Genomic DNA, 17,447 nt, shown 5'->3' on the forward strand with positions numbered 1-17,447 from the left:
GATGACACATGCACATCCAAGCGATTTGATGGCTGAAACATAACCCAGTCAATCTCAAATCATGATGTCCTTTAACATACTCAACTGTCACTTTACTTCCCATATAAATGAGCAAAACAATGGGAAAACCAATGGGTAGATTTTCCCCGACATTAGCAGGAAAGGATAGCAGCAGGATGTAGATTTATATAATCGCCACTGGATTATACGTGCAGAGGAAATTACAGGTGATGTAAAAAGATCAAGAGATCTCTTGTTTGAAATAATTCTTTATGAGGAATAATTACTCAAAAGAATGAAAAATCCCGTAAGTTTTCAAAGTGTCTTCCTTCAAAGATGCTCAAAGTGTTTCCTACACATCATTTGAACATCCCTTGTGAGGCAGCTGGCAGTCACCTCCACATTTCAGATGTGAAAAGTGAAATGTGGAGAGATTAATGACTTGCCTAAAATTTCATCACTAGTCAGAGGGAGAATAGGGACCAGAATGCATGTCTTCAGAAGTTGAATACTATTTTACTTCCTCAGACTCTTCTGCCTTTATCCCAGCACACACGCACACCTGCAGGTACACACACACTGTAGTTAAAATGCATTCTCAAGGAAGCAAAGTGAAGAACTTTGAGTAATAGAGTACTGAAAGCCCAGAACCTACAGGGATGTCAACTCCCATCTAGTTCAAATTACTAACTCTACAGAGGAGCATTATAATCTGATTTCATTCTTCTAGGAAAAAAAAAGTTGAGTCAAAGGAAAAATTCCAGGGCCCGGCTCCGTGGCCAAGTGGTTAAGTTCACGCGTTCCACTGCGGCGGCCCAGGGTTCAGATCCTGGGCACAAACATGGCACTGCTCGTCAGGCCATGTTGAGGCGGCGTCCCACATCCCACAACTAGAAGGACATACAACTAAGATATACAACTGTGTACGGGGGGGCGGTTTGGGGAGATAAAGCAGAAAAAAAAAAAGGAAAAATTCCATGGTAATTCGGAAACAAAATAATTTTCTATGATTTAATATACTAAAAATAATCTATCAATTGCTCTATTAGGCTTCTGGATGGGATGAGAACAGGCCACTGTGTTGTCATGAAGTTCGCATGTCTGAATCAGGAATTCTCAGCACTGGCTTGCCCATTAATTAGCTGTGTTACTGAGGAAAGTTACTGAACCTCTACAAGCCTCACTTTTTCCCTCAAGATTGGATAAAAGATCTTTGCTTTTACAGTTCAAACTCCTCTCAAGTTCTAGGAATAAACGTAAAAGTAATTCTTCAAATGATTATGAAGATGATTATTTTTCCCTTAGATCCACCGTTAATAATAAGCAGATTTAAAAATAAAGATAAACTTGAGTTACTCTAAAAGCGTAAGCTGTTATAACTGAGACCAAATAGCCTCTTGTTATTCAGAAAGACAATTTTGAACTCTGCTTTGGGGGAGCTCTCAGCCAGAGGGGGGTACAAGGGTGCACTCAGTCGTACATTGCCGTGGAGGTGCAAGGAAGCTGGGGACTGGCATGTCACTGGGGCCTAGGGAAACTGTTGGCTCACACGCTGCCAGATCAAGGCCAGAAATCAAGTGACACCCATACTGGCTGGGAATTCTAGAGGACTTTGGGAGCACAACCAGCCTGAGAATGCGGTACTGGGCCAGGCAGACAGTCCACATGGTCAAGAGACTCTTACATAGGAGGAAACTGATCAAACAGGTAAATATACTGAGGATAATGGGAGCAAGATTTCTCACTAACAAGAAAGAGGGATATAAATATAGCAAGCGAGAGGGTGAGAATAAACCATGTGATGTTGGCTTGTAACGGAAGTTATTAGTGTGGTTCTAATATAGATAGATAAGTAGATATACATGTATATGTTTTTCTACGTTTGCATTGTGTACAGTGAACATTCATCTATGTCCTAGATCTGTCCACTGAGAAGGCCTAGAAATAATAACATCCCTACAGCAATGAGTACACCCAGCACCCACATCGTCCTTTCTAAATAACAGTCTTTGATAAAAGGAAGCAAAACTTTTTGGAAAAATAGTGGATTCCAGGGCTGGGGCAGAGAAAGTCAAAGATAAGCCTGAAATATCTTTTAGAAGAATGCAAGGAAGTTCTCAAAGAATAATGGAAACATGTCAAAAGGACAGAGTAAACAACAAGTGTTGGAGAAGATGTAAAGAAAAGGGAACCCTCATACACTGCTGGTGGGAGTGTAAACTGGTGCAGCCACTATGGAAAACAATATGGAGATTACTCAAAAAATTAAGAATAGAACTAGCAATGATCCAGCTATTCCACTTCTGGGTATTTATACAAAGAACATGAAAATACTAAATCAAAAAGACATTTGCACCCCTGTATTCATTACAGCATTATTCACAATAGCCAGGACTTGGAAAAAACCCAGGTGCCCATCAATGGATGAATGGATAAAGAAGATGTGGTATACATAAACAATGGAATACTACTCAGCCATTAAAAAGATGAAATCTTGCCATTTGCAACAACATGGATGGACAGTGAGGGTATAATGCTAAGTAAAGAAGTCAGACAGAGAAAATCAAATACAGCATGATTTCACTTATAAGTGGAAGATAATAAAACAACAAACAAACAAAGATACAGAGATTAGATTGGTGATTACCAGAGGAGAAGAGGGGAGGGAGGAGAGCAAAAGGGGTGATGGGGAAAATGTATACAATGATGGATGGTAATTAGTCTTTAGGTGGTGAACATGATGTAGTCTACACAGAAATTGAAATATAATGATGTATACCTGTAATTTATGTAATGTTATAAACCAATGTTACCTCAACAAAAATAAATAAATATGGGTTGGTCCTGTGGCCAAGTGGTTAAGTTCACCTGCCCCGCTTCAGCAGGCCCGGGTTTTGCCAGTTTGGATCCTGGGCACAGACATGGCACCACTCATCAGGCCATGCTGAGTCGGCGTACCACAAAGCACAAACAGAGGCACTCACAACTACAATATACAACTATGTCCTGGGGGGCTTTGAGGAGAAAAAGAAGCAGCAAAAAAAAGAAGATTGGCAACAGATGCTAGCTCAGGTGCCAATCTATAAAATAAATAAATAAATAGACAACCAAAAAAAGAGAAAGATAAAAATGATAGAGGAAGCAGTCTGACGCAGCTCCCACTTGGCAAATCTAGGGCAACTTGAGTAACAAAATAAATCATGAATAGTAATGGGTTATAACCAATTGAGTAAAATAAGAATCCATGAGTTCTTACAAACAGAAAGGAAGAAAGGGAGGGAAGGGAAGTTAATGCCAACTAAGAAGTATAAAAGAAATGATGGAATTAGAAAATCATGGGGCCGGCCCTGTGGCGCACCGGTTAAGTTCGCACATACCGCTTCTCGGCAGCCCAGGGTTCACCGGTTCAGACCCGGGTATAGACACGGCATTGCTTGGCAAAAGCCATGCTGTGGCAGGCATCCCACGAATAAAGTAGAGGAAGATGGGCATGGATGTTAGCTCAGGGCCAGTCTTCCTCAGCAAAAAGAGGAGGATTGGCAGTAGTTAGCTCAGGGCTAATCTTCCTCAAAAAAAAAAAAAGAAAAAAGGAAATCACCATTTGGCAACTATCAGTAACAACTGAAGAATTATCAATGAATGTTAAAACTACTAAATAAAAGCTAGATGAGGAACAGGATAGTAACATAGTCTCAAAATATCTCCATTCATAATCTACATTATTTATTAAAATACAAAATATTTAGTAACTTTACAATAGAGAAACTTGGCAGAAACCATCTTAGCCAAGTAAAAAAGTAACATCATCAATAATGGGACACATCAACATCTTAAGACTTCTGAAATAATGCACTGAGAAGAATAGAGCAAAATTTCTATGGTATTTCTGCCAAAAATATATAACTTGAATTGAATCATGAGAAAACATCAAACAAACCCAAACTAAATATAAATAAATATATTTAACAAAATAATAGGTGTCTATTCTGCAAACCCAAGGAAAGATTGAGGACTGTCCCAGATTGAAGAAGACTAAAGAGACGTACAATTGGTTCCAGACCCAATAAAGAACATTATTGAGACAATCTGCAAAATTTGAACAAAATCTGTGGATTTAACAGAAGTATGATATCAATGTTAATTTCCTAATTTTGATGGAGTGCTGTGGCATGTACAAGAGTATCCTTGTTTTTAGAAAATACACTCTGAAGTATTTACGAGCAATAGATCAACAGGTCTGCAACTTAATTTAAATAATTCAGAAAATTATACATATATATATATGCATACACACACACAAATACAGAGAATAGAAAGAGAGAGAATGAGAATGATAAGGCAAAAAGATAAATGGGGTAGAATTTTATAACTGGAGAATCTGAGTGAAGAGTAAACAGTTCTGTGTACTATTTTTGCAACTTTTCCGTAAGTTTAAAACTATTCAAAAATAAAAGTTAAAGAGACACGTTTGATATGTTGCTGTAATTTATTTAGCATCTAGGTATTTTCCTTTTGGGAGGGCTTTGACGTTATGAACCATTCTATGGTGTTTAAAAAAAAAGAAACGTGATTATAAATGGTATATATTATTTTATAACCTGCTTTTTTCCACTCAATATATTACAGACATCTTTCCATATTAATAAATATTGGTCTGCAGCACTTGTTTTTAGCTTGTTAGAAAAACCTTTTTCTTTTGAGGTAACACTGGTTTACAACATTATATAAATTTCAAGCGTACATCACTGTATTTCAACTTCTGTATACATTGCATTATGTTTACCACCAAAAATCTAGTTGCCATCTGTCACTATACACATGTGCAGCACAGTTTTTAATGGCTGCACAATGTTCCATTGCATGGTCATAAATAATTTATTCAATCATTTTTCTATTATTGGATACTTAAGTTCAGAGTTTTTGCTATACTGCAGTAAACGTCCTTATGGTTAAATCTTTGCATATACCATGACCTTATTCTCTAGAGCCTTTTAATTTTCTGCTCACACACTCACATGTAACACATGTTCGCTGTTAAAAATTACAGAAACTGAAAATTCCCCATTTAAAAAAAGAAAGAAAGAATAATTCTTGCACATACTTGAAAAATAATAATTTGGAAGGCTATTATAAAAGATGACTGACAAATAAAAATGGAATTCAAACTCCACAACTGCAAGTTAGTCAGAATAATGCAAAATTTAACAAGACACATACACCAGAGAAGTGGGTGGCATGGTGATGTCACATTAAAAACCTGATAACAAATGTTTTGACTTATAATGAGGTTTTCAGAAGTAGCGAAAGTGGGTGTACCAGAAACCCAGGATATATTACATGGTAGATGCTTAATCAATATAGTGGCACAAGCAGCAGAGGAGTTGTCTCCTGTCTGTTCCCCCTCATCCCTCCTGCCACTGCCACAGTGATGAGGAGAAATGGAGGTCATGACCTGACCTTCTGCTCATCATTCCCAACCGAAAAACAAGTGAGGCTGTGCCGGTGGAGTGTTCCCTGACAGGAATCAGAGAACACAGCCACACTGGGAAAGGCCTGTGTGCATGAGAATGTAGATCCAAGGAGGGGAGGGGGTTGTACTGCATCTGTTTCAAACCAGCGGCCAAAACAGGCTGACAACTGGCTGTTCCTTCTGCCTCCCCATGTCAGCAGGAACTTGTATTTATAGCATTTTACTTCTATTTAAAATGATTTTATTTCTCTCCAGCTTCTACCTAAAAGGAAAGTATATTCTTAATCTTAAAAGTATATTCCTTTTTTTTATTGTTTTTCCCCAAAAACAAAAGCCCCAAAGCCCCCCAGTACACAGTTGTATATTTTAGTCGTGAGCCCTTCTAGTTGTGGCATGTGGGACGCCGCCTCAGCGTGGCTTGATGAGCAGCACCAGGATTTGAACCAGTGAAACCCTGGGCCACCAAAGCAGAGCACGCAAACCCAACCACTTGGCCATGGGGCCGGTCCCTCGAAAGTATATTCTTAATTGCTATCTGTTAAGTTTTCTGGAAAAACACTGCTATAGACATAGAAAACTACATTAGTAAAGCTTTCATGCTTAGAAATTATGATTTAAGAGAGAATCCAAAGTGTTTAAAGACTATGTTTCCTATCTAAAAGTCATAAAGTAGGTTTCCTTTTATATTTCATGCTATTCAAAGGCACTTAAAAAATAATTGTTAACGAACATATCTAAGCAATTATTTCTTGAGTACCGGAAAGATATTCAACACTGTACAAGAATGGCCTGAAAATAACTCTCAAGATAATTATATGTACAATAAAACACTTAATATAAAATCACACAGAACCTTTTAAACTAAAAAAGTCACAAAATGTTCAAGAACAATTTTCACCCACCCAAGGCAACTAATTAATCCTGTAAGACTAAAACAGAGATGAGCTAAAACACCAGGTAGTAAAATGACTTACAGGAGATAAAACACATACATTTTGTCAATAGTATTTGAAGTTTTGAAGAATCATAGCATAAAAACAAAAACCATAAAAGCATACAGCTGCCATAAGTATCTCCAGAATTTTTCTGTTATAAACAACCCCCAAAACTGAGAAAGCACAGTTTATGGATTATGTGATTCCTTCCCCAAAAAGTGTCTATATATTTAGAGATTGCTCTTCTCATAAGATATTATGATGAACAGCTCTACAAAACAAAGAAAAATACCAATTTCTTTTAAGACTCTTTCCACCATCCTTGTGTAAAAATAAGCAAATAAGAAAAATAAATTGTTGCTCAGATTCAAGATTTTCAGGATCCACTTGCATAAAAGATGCTGATAGACACTGTGGTTTTGGCCCAAATATTACATTCTCTCACCCTAAAATTCCTGCTAGCCATGAGGCATGTATTGCATAAAGGAAGTTTAGGAGAGCAACTCAAGGCTGAAGAAATGAAGGAGGTGAAAGGTACATGAGACTCTGGATACAGGAGACAGTACTTCCAATTGCTACAATGAACACACTATCCTGGAAAAATATCACAGAAGAAGCCACCTTTGGAGTCATGTCTGCTGGTGATCAAGTGTAGAATGGGTTTCCAAAAACTAGTAAAGCCAGCTCTAGGTCCTGAGCTCAAGGAACTGGAAGATTCCTGAACGAGGCAGAATCTGATAACATTTTGATGTCACTGGTAATATATCAGGTAAATATATGCAGCAGAGAGAGGTCATAAAAAGTAGAAAATGAACACCCCTGTATATTTACAGAGCATGGAACGCATTCAATTTCCAAAACCTGCTCAGTAAGATTTACAAGATGATGAGCCCATTCTAGTGAATGCTTTCTGCAAAGAACTGTTTAAGGAATGCAACTTAGATGTCAACTTCAATTATCATCATTAAAAAATACTGTATTACAAGTACTTAAGCATGGGAATAACACTCACAGACAATGAAAACACCAAATATAAAATCACAGGCCATAACAGCTCTAAAGGAGTGCAGAAATCTTTAAGTCTTAGCCCCTCATGGGTAGCTTATTTAAATGGAGGCAGAGAGAAGTGAAATTTGCCCAAGGTCTAGATGTAAATTAACAAAATTACAAAGACTAAAACCCAAGTCTTTAGAGTTCCACTTCATTTCCTCAATACACGTGCTATATGGTTACTTCTCTTGACAACATACTATCATCACCAGGAGGAGGAAGGAAAAGAGAAGAAATGGCAGTTGGCATGTAGGGATTCATCTGGACCAAGCAATAGGATGATCAGTTTACATGCATTATCTAATTTAATCCCTACTACAACTCCATGAAGTAGATGCCATTATTCCTACTTTACAGAGAAGGAACAGAAGGCACAAAAGTTAAGTAACTTGTCCAAGAGCAAGTGAAATTGCTGTGAAAATCACTTATGTTACTTATTAATGGTAGCACCAGGATTCCAACCAAGGTCTGTCTAATGCAAAGACTCTGCTCTCAACTATTCCTGGTCTCCCGGGGCTATCCTCCCTTGTTAGTCCTCAGTGTATTCATTCCGAGTAAGTTCTGGGTCTGACTGACTCCAATGATGATTGGCCTATCTGGCTGGCTGGCTGGGTAGGTGCCTGCACCTCTCTCTCAGTCCAGCACAGCACCGCCCCTCAAGCTGCTATCTTCATCCCAAGCACAGCCTTCCCAGGGAGAGGAGAAGCGACCTTTTCCCAGAGCACAGAGATAGATGTACTTTGCAGCTAAACTCACCAGGGTAAGTTTATTCCTTAAGCCGCCTGTTGCAGCTAACTGCAGATATAGGCTAAATAAATAGAAACACATGGGAAACAGAATTTGTACTAACTAATTGATACGTAAATTCAACAATGCTTCAATTGTCCCGCACCTAAACAAGTACTAGAAGTATGTTTAAAAAAAAATGGTGCTCCAAGTTGGTGCTTCTCTACAGCTCTAGGTGATGGTGGGGGGTGAGGGTGATATCAACACCACCTGGGACAATTTTCACAGTGTATGAGCCTATCTTTCCCTCATACCCAACCCCCAATTCTGAGATTACACTTACTCAAGGCAATGTGCTAGATTCTGTGAGGAGAGGAGGTGGGGCAAGTAATTTGAAAATGTTTTTCAGGTAATTCTGAGAACCAGCAACACATTTCACACCCTATCCAGTTAAAATTACTGTCCTGATGGGGCCGGCCCGATGGCCCAGAGGTTAAGTTTGCACATTCCGCTTCTCGGTGGCCCGGGGTTCACTGGTTCAGATCCCGGGTGCAGACATGGCATGGCTTCACAAGCCATGCTGTGGTAGGCATCCCACATATAAAGTAGAGGAAGATGGGCACGGATGTTAGCTCAGGGCCAGTCTTCCTCAGCAAAAAGAGGAGGATTGGCAGTAGTTAGCTCAGGGCTAATCTTCCTCAAAAAAACAAAAAATTACTGTCCTGAAGTTAGATGATGTACATTTCTATGCCAAGATTGAAAGGAGTGAGGGAAGTACCGGCAGGGAAGGACAGGGTGCCATAACCACCTAAACAGGATCTGACAGTAAAAAGCTTAACAGCAAAGGACCAGGCAAAACAACAACCAAAATGTTTAAATAAATGAAAAGATATGTGAAGCCAAAAAGCACAGCAATCTGGACTGTTAGCTATGGGGCAAGTCATTTTAGAGATTTCAGTAGCTCCTGAGAGCATCACCTTATTCCACGATAATACAAGCACTGACACAACAGTCCTGAATGATCTAGAAAAAATTAAATACTATATAATAGAAAGTGTTAATAAAGTCAAGGAAATGTAAATATTTTTTAATGGATTTCTTGCTAAAATGGCAAGATTCTCTGATTTGGTCAAGATTTGCTGATTCTGAATGTCTACTTATATGAAAATGATTGATGAAAATCAACATGGTTTAGTTGGGAAAGGGAACACTTGTTCTGGAGTCAGGCAGAGGCAGATGCCTGCGTTCAGGAGGTCTGGTAGCCTTCAGTATAGGGAACAGAGCTGAAATCAGCGAGACAAGGTTTCCAAGGGAAAGTGGGCAGAGCTTGAGGAGAAGTTTGAGAGTTTCTTGGGAGAGAACCTGAAGACCACTAACACTTCAGGGATGACAGAGGAGCTTGCAAACAAGATGCAGGAGTCACCAGAAATATGGAGGAAAAGCTGAAGAATGTAGGGTCACCAAGGCCATAACAAGAGAGTGTTTCCAGAAGGAGGAAATGGTCCACTGTGTCAAATGCTGCTGAACAGTAAAGTTAAATAAACAACTAAACAGTATCCTCTGGTCATGGTGAAATGAGTGGCCATTAATATCTTGGTTAGAATGGATTCAAGTGAAACAAGTACAGAGAACTCTTAAGAACAGGAAAAAAGGCTTAACTGGGGATGAGGGGGAATGCTGGCATGTGAGCTTTTTTAAATGGATAAGAAAAGCTTAAGTTTGTTTAGATGCTGATGGGAACTAGCTGCTAGAGAGGCAGGCTGAAGATACAAGAGAAAAAAATGGCCAATAAGTGGAGCAACGCCTCTGAAAATGTGGGAGAAGACAAGAGCACAGCATAGCGGAGGGACTCGACTTAGGACAAGGAGAAAAGGAAGCAGCAAAGGAAAGCAGATCTGATGCAAGAACCTGGAGGGAGTTCCTGTCTAATGGTTTCTATTTTCTCTGCAAAGTAGCAGGTAGGTTGTCTGCTGAGAGAGAAGGAGTCTCAAGTGGGTGGAAGAGTTATAAGTTCGAGGAGAGTCAAGATTTTAAATCATCCCCAAGGAGAACCCAAGAAGAAGAATACAAGCCCTCTCCAGTCTCCTCTTTGGGTTCACACTCTAACCTGTGAGCCTTGTGACCAGGAGAAATGGTGAGGATGCACTCTGAATGGCCAGGTTAAAAAATGGGGTTCTGTGTGCTTTAACCAGTGTTACACACCTCAGTGCACAGAGCAGAGGGACCTGGATTTGAATGGGTAACAGCCTAACAGACATTTCCATCAGCAAATACCAAGAAATCAATTTTAGACTCTTATTTTAGTCAACAGCTAATATTAAAATATGACACTGATAAATACAATACGTAATCAGATTGAGAGCTAAAATTAAGACAACCTACTGCAGCGGAAAATGTCCTATGTCATTAAAGGTTTCTATTTAGAATTAAATTTCTAGTATTAAATGGCCCTTTTCAGTTTGTTTTGGGTAGAGAAGTTATTAACACCATAAAAAAGAGTTAATAGAAAAGTATGGTCTAGGACAAAGATGTGTTATTATATTTTGCATGAATGCCTGTTTTGGGGAAATTATCAGTTCTTAAAGACAACCATTAGGGATTGCCAATTACATCAAAACTCATCTCCTATTATATGGTATTTTCCAATTAGTAGTATATTAGTAGTATTCTAAAGACAAGAGTACAAGTTATAAAATAAAATATAGTTCTACAACTGCTTAATAAAAGACATCAAGGGCATATAGTTTTTTATCCAACTAAATCACATAGAGTTCATTTCTAGATTTGTTTTAAATATTATGCCTACTCATTTTTTTCTTACTCTAGCTGTAAATCTTAAGTTAAATCTGTGACTAGAAGCAGACGAGCAGAATTAATATATAGGGACAAGGAATATCTATTTAAAATAAACCTTTTAAGAACGATTGCAATTGGCCAAAACACATACAGACCATAAGGAACAAAAATTAAAAGCACAAAAAGATATTTGTGGACTGTCAACAATTTAAACCTAGGAAGGATTAAAAATGTTGATGAGCACTGATGGTGTAAGGCAATGAGAATGGCCTTACGTTTTTTCTAGATCAATCAGAACTGCTGTGTCAGTGATTGTATTATCACATTATACATGAGGTGATGCTCTCAGGAGCTACTGAAATCTCAGATGACTTGCCCCACAGCTTACGTCCAGACTGCTGTGCTTTTTTATTTTGCATATCTTTTTATTTAAACATTTTTGTCATTGCTGTTTTGCCTGGCCCTTTGCTGTTTAGCTTTTTACTGTCAGATCCTGTTTAGCTCATTATGGCACACTGTTCTTCCCTGCCTGTATTCTTCCCTCATTCCTTTCCATCTAGGCATAGAAATGTATACCATCTAACTCATTAATAATAGATGAGAATGGAGCTAATACTCCAAGCTAAAAGACTACACTTTCCAGCTTCACTTGCAGCCAAGTATGGCCATGTAACTCAGTTTGGGCTAATGAGATGTAAGCAAAATCCTTGTGTGAGATTTTGGGATAGGACGAGCCCTTCTGTCCTGCTGTCTACAATATTAGTGTAAAGGCTGGAGCTTCAGAAGCCATCTTAGACGATGGAGTGCCCTTGATGGAGTGCCGGCTCTGGAAGTGGAAGATAAAAGTAGCCTGGAAGAACTTTGTGGGGCTGCACAACACCCCCTGAACACAGCTACTTCCAGACTTTATATAAGAGAGTTAATCCTTCAGTAATTAAACCACTGACTGAATCTTTGCTACTCTATCACTGAAAGCAATTCTTTTTTTTGCTTTGTTTTTTAATTTTTTATTTTTTTAATTGCAGTAACATTGGATTATAACATTATATAGCTTTCAGATGTACATCGTAATATATTTCAAATTCCGCATAGATTACACCATGTTCACCACCCAAAAACTAATTATAGTCCATCCCCTCACATGTGAGCTCAATCACCACTTTTGCCCTACCCGCCTTTCCCTATAGTAACCACCAATCCAATCTCCAGTGCTATGTGTTTGTCGTTGTTTTTATCTCCTACTTATGAGCGAGATCATACAGTATTTGACTTTCTCCCTCGACTAATTTCACTCAGCATAATACCCTCAAGGACCATCCAAGTTGTCACAAATGGCCAGATTTCATTTCTTATGGCTGAGTAGTATTCCATTGTGTACAAATACCACATCTCTATCCATTCATCCCTTGATGAAAGCAATTCTTAATGGATAAACAAATGAAATCAGGATTTAAAGACAATAGGGTTGATTGAATGATGGATAGAAAGAGTCACAGCAAGAGATATTGGCAAGTCCAACAAGTAGGTTAAGGAAAAATACGTTAAATATAATCCTATTTTTTATTTAAACTTTTAAAAAGGCTGGGAGTTGTAGTTGTGTTTATATGAAGAGAGAAAAGTCTGGAAAGTTGTGCATTCACTGTTATTAGGAGTTATTTCTAGGGAGTGAGATTACGTGGAACATCCACATCCTTTATTACTAATTGGAATCTTTGTTTTTAACAGTGAGCAGATATAACCTCCATAATTAGAATAAAATATGCCTTTTATTTGATATTCACACATCTAAAGAGACAATTTAATAGTCTGGCTTTATCTTATAGTTTTGTTAGAAATTTTTAAACTACCTACAATGATTTTTTTTAAATAGAGAGTTCTACTTATTTTAGCTATCAATGATCTCTCATACACAAAATATATTTAAGACAGACATAAAATCTATTTCTTTAATATCCAATTATAAAAACAACACCTTGTTACCAGAATGGGCAATGCCTTATTGTAATCAGTGTGATAGTAAAACATAAATCTCAAAGGCAAATATGAAATAATATTCACAGGAGCTATGTACAAGAATAATAGGAGTGAAAACAGACTTAGCAGACTGATTAATAATCCCACATCCTCAAAAACCACAAAGATGAATATTGAAAAGGGAAATTTCCTCCATCATATGTATTGAGGATTGATTTATGTATTGACTAACAAAACAGTATAAAATAGAATAAAAGTTAATAACCTACTGCATGGAAATAACCATTCACCTGAGCACTCAAATGGATCTAAAAAGTTCATGCAGGTAGGCAACTTCCTAGATTTACGAGGGGCACTAAGATAAACAATCTTCACCATGTTTTCTTCTAGACTCACCCATTGATCTAGTGACTTGTAATCTAGAGCAGTGACTTCCAAAACATTCTGCCTCTTACCAGATCCTCCTTTGATTCACCAGGGAAGAACTGTGTCTCCCTTATAAGTAAGGACATGCACCTACCTTCCCACTGGCCTGTCAGCACCAAGGACCTGTTAATTACTACATCGATTTCGGTAGCTCCGTCTTCCACAGCCAATCTGATCTCTTCTAATCTTGTTTTTAAATGAGTCTGTCCAGCTGGAAAGCCAGTGGCCACTAGTAGAAAGAGTGAAAAAAGGAAGGAAGACAAATTTCAATTGGTCAATATCTCAACAAACAATTTCAGACCAAAAAGTCACCATTTAGACCAAAGCATTAATTACTTAAGAATTTCATGCATATCCTGCAAAGTGAAGTCTGAAGAGACAAAATGTTATCTCGTATATTCTTGGCATTAGGATAGATATTAGTATTATATCCTCTGGAAGACCTGAAATTAAGTTGCTGCAGAGATGCTCATGAGGGTACTTTAAGTAAATAGCAATTAAGAAAATATATTATTATCACACCGATAGTCATAAAATAGTCGCTGTAGCCCTGTCTTGATGCACACAAATTAATTGTGGGTCCTACTCTTGATCAAGTTGGCCATCAGTGTATTCTTGATTTACCATACACATTTTTAGCTGTTGTACTCAAATTGTAATACAGGTTTCTCCCACTGTGCATCTTAAAACAACCAGCCAAGCAGATGGGAATAAAGGGAAGAGAATGCAGGAAGAAAAGCACCTAATTAGTTCACAAAATTGGGGCAGGGGCAGAGTTGAGAAGAGCAGGGCCAAACATAAATAAAAAGAAATTGAAAATACAACTACACTTTTTAAAAAGTATTAACATTTTTACGTGTGCATCGATTCCATTCCCGTGTCTAAAGATAACTTTTGTGTTTCCTTGATGTTATTAAATTCCTTGGGTCCACTACCTTAGAGGAAAGCGCATTTCCCTGTTGTATAAGGAAAAAGCTGAATAACTGAGGCTGATTAAAAATTGAGGTCGATAAAGGTGTAGCTGTCAAATACTTTGGGAATGTTCACAAACAGGTTGTACATAAATACTGTATAATATGTTTCTTTTGATGTATCCCTAATAAAATAAATTAATGATCTTTATAGACTCCTTTTTTAAAGCACCAAGATATTCCTCTAACATCTTTTAAAAGTAGAATCTAATTTGAATCTAATTTTATATCTATCTATCCAACCATACACACACACACACAGACACATAGCTACACAGAAGCTTTTAAGACTTTCTTTCCCTCATGCCAAGGCCTACTGAGTCTACATTAAGTCAATAACTCTTGAACATAGCCTTTCTTCTTTAACTTCCAGGCTTTTAGGGGGGCTCTCATCATCTCCCACATGGACCATGATAAGTCTCCCTAACTCCATTTCACTCCTCTCTAATTTGTCCACTACCATCCCCTCACGTACTATGTGACAGAGCTGATCATAAAATGCCTTTGCTTAAAGCCTTTCAGCATCTTCCCCATGACCAGAACAAAGCCCAGATGCCCAGCTGGGCATGGTTTCCTCTCCAGCTTCAATTCCCAGAGCTCCCCCTTTGTCCTACTTTAGATCCAACAACTGCAAACCACTTTCAGTTCCCTGCACACGCTTCTGTGCCTTCACACATGCTAGGTCCTCTGTCTAAAACGCCATTCCCTATCTTACCAACACTGTAAACTCCTCTTTATCATTTAAGACCCAGTTCACTTCTCTCCTCTATGAAACATTCTCCTACTCTCTGAGTGTCACCAACCCCTGCAGAATAAATCGCTCCCTGCTCAGAGTTACCACTGTACCTTCTGCACATCTTTATTATCACACCTTACATACATATAATACTACAGATCCCACATTATGATTTTTTAACTTGCCCATAGCTCCTAAACAACTAAGTTTCCTTAAGGACAAGGATACAGTTCTGTATTCTTGGGAATTAATATAATGCCTGCTACTTAGAAGACTATTAATAATCATTAAAAGAATGAATAAATACAAGCAATTAAATACATAAAACTAATTAAAATCATAGTATAAAACTATATATAATACCCCAAGGTGTCTGAGTTGAAGAATTGGAAACACTGAAAAATAACAATAAATGCCACAACAAATTTTACCTGATGCCACCGGAATATTACAGCCTGCAGCCTTCAGTGCTCTTACTGCATCACACACCCGGGCGGGATAAACACAAACGGCAGCTGTAGTAATGTCTATGAAGAAAGAAATCACAACAGCCTACTTTATGTGAAGTTCAATTCGCACAATATGTTTTAATTATTATTTACACTACAACATTGGCAGAAATCAAAATGAGAGAAAAAATAATTCCCCTAAAATGCTGCAACAAATTGAAAGATTTTTACTTTGCATATTCCCTTCCAGTTCTTGACAACACGGATCATTTCTCATCGTTACAGTCAGAATAAAACTGTGACACGCTGTTCTTTGCAGTTAACATAATATCACTTTTTAAAAATTCCTAAATAGTAAACCTGGTGGCCTTGACTCAATGAAAATATTTTATTTCATGTAGATAACAAAATCCAGATTTGTACAGCATTCAAACAGACAGCAGATGAAGCAAAATGTAAGTGAAGTTTACAGGGTAGTGTAGCAAAATGACAATTAACTAATCCTATTCTCTCTTTTACAAGAAATAATAAAATCTGAATCTGGAGCCCTCATTTGAGGAATAATCTCTTAAGTTTAAAAAAATAAAAACTAAAAATCAAATAGATACTATCAAACAAAGCAATAACATAAGACTCCTACTGCAAAATTGTTTTTTCAGCCTGCTCCCCCAAAGCTGTTACTTTTAAGTATCACAGATAGGTGGTGTTTTTACTATCAACTCCAAAGAAACACAATAAAAATTTTTCAAAAACTGCAGAATTTTTAGGTCTATAAATTATCTACAATTTATTTGGGCTAAAATACTGCATTGGGCCAACACAACATATCTAGCTGCACTCATTAGAAACAGGCACTCAGGAACCATGAAGCATCTCTTCATGGAAAGATCTGGCTCCTAAAACCAGTGAGTAACAAGGCAAGTCGCCTTGGAAATACCATTTAGCCTTCCACGTCTCAGTTTCCTCATTTAAAAATAAAGGGATCGACTCTTAAAGATGTCCTCCATTTCTAAAATGTTAAGGTTCTAAACTTACAGCAACTTTAGAAAGTCCTTTCTTTCATGTATACTAAGCGAGTAGAACTTTTTCAAAAGATCTAACCTAAGATACAAGTATGCAATACTTCCCATTTGCATTTTATTCTCAAAAGTATTTCATTTACTCACAGAAAATACTTTATGTATGAGATGTGATTATTAAGTAATGAGACTGGCTTTTTCACATGTGGCTAGGGAATCAGAATCAGTATTTGAGAGTCGCTAGATAGAAAATTTCCAAAACTGAAGAACTAGAAAGAAAAAGCAAGAAACTCTCTACCAGCAACTTTAATCCACGATGGAAAGACATGGCCTAATAATGAGACTCAGATTCTCTTTCTGCTGTTCTTCACAGAAGAATCTCAATCATTTGTCTACGTACACAATTCTATCATGGATTTTATTGCTGCTATTAATTCAGCAGCTGAATCTTGTCTTAAGTCTTCTTAGATTTAGTAATTAATACCGTAAGAAGGTAAACACCAGATAGATTATACACAACAACATTACCTTTATCATGCATATTTAAAGCTTTTAAGAGGTCTTCCCGGATGGGATACTTGGCTTTATAACAGAGCCTCTGAACGTTGGAAGATGTGTCATCACCTGAAAGTGTAGTAAGGTCTATAAAGGTCACAGCTTTCAGGAGCCAAGCAGCCTGGTTCAAAGAAAAGTAAAAGCAAAGTTAAAAAAACATTACTCTCCAACCCAGTTAGTAGAAAAATCATTCAACAAACGTGTGCTAAAATCTAACATATATACTGATCTGAGGCATATTATTTTGATTATGATAGAAACATTGCTCAAGAGTGACCAAGACGAACATTACAAAGAATAAAACAAAAGGGGGGAGAGTAGTCTTAAAAAATTTTTTTCT

At 37.6% G+C, this 17,447-nt stretch overlaps 1 protein-coding gene across 2 annotated transcripts in view; it reads right to left on the reverse strand.

Annotated features, from left to right (window-relative positions):
- The window catches only part of DERA (deoxyribose-phosphate aldolase), a 102,696-nt gene that overhangs the window by 48,758 nt on the left and 36,491 nt on the right, over positions 1 to 17,447 (reverse strand). For both annotated transcript variants that reach the window (XM_046658958.1, XM_046659049.1), the window contains exons 3-5: positions 17,081 to 17,228; positions 15,516 to 15,611; positions 13,472 to 13,606 (exon numbers count right to left, since the gene is read on the reverse strand). In XM_046658958.1, the coding sequence (XP_046514914.1) occupies positions 13,472 to 13,606; positions 15,516 to 15,611; positions 17,081 to 17,228 (379 nt within the window). The remainder of the gene's footprint in view (positions 1 to 13,471; positions 13,607 to 15,515; positions 15,612 to 17,080; positions 17,229 to 17,447) is intronic.

The sequence above is a fragment of the Equus quagga genome, chromosome 1, assembly GCF_021613505.1.
Source record: "Equus quagga isolate Etosha38 chromosome 1, UCLA_HA_Equagga_1.0, whole genome shotgun sequence".
NCBI lineage: Eukaryota > Metazoa > Chordata > Mammalia > Perissodactyla > Equidae > Equus > Equus quagga.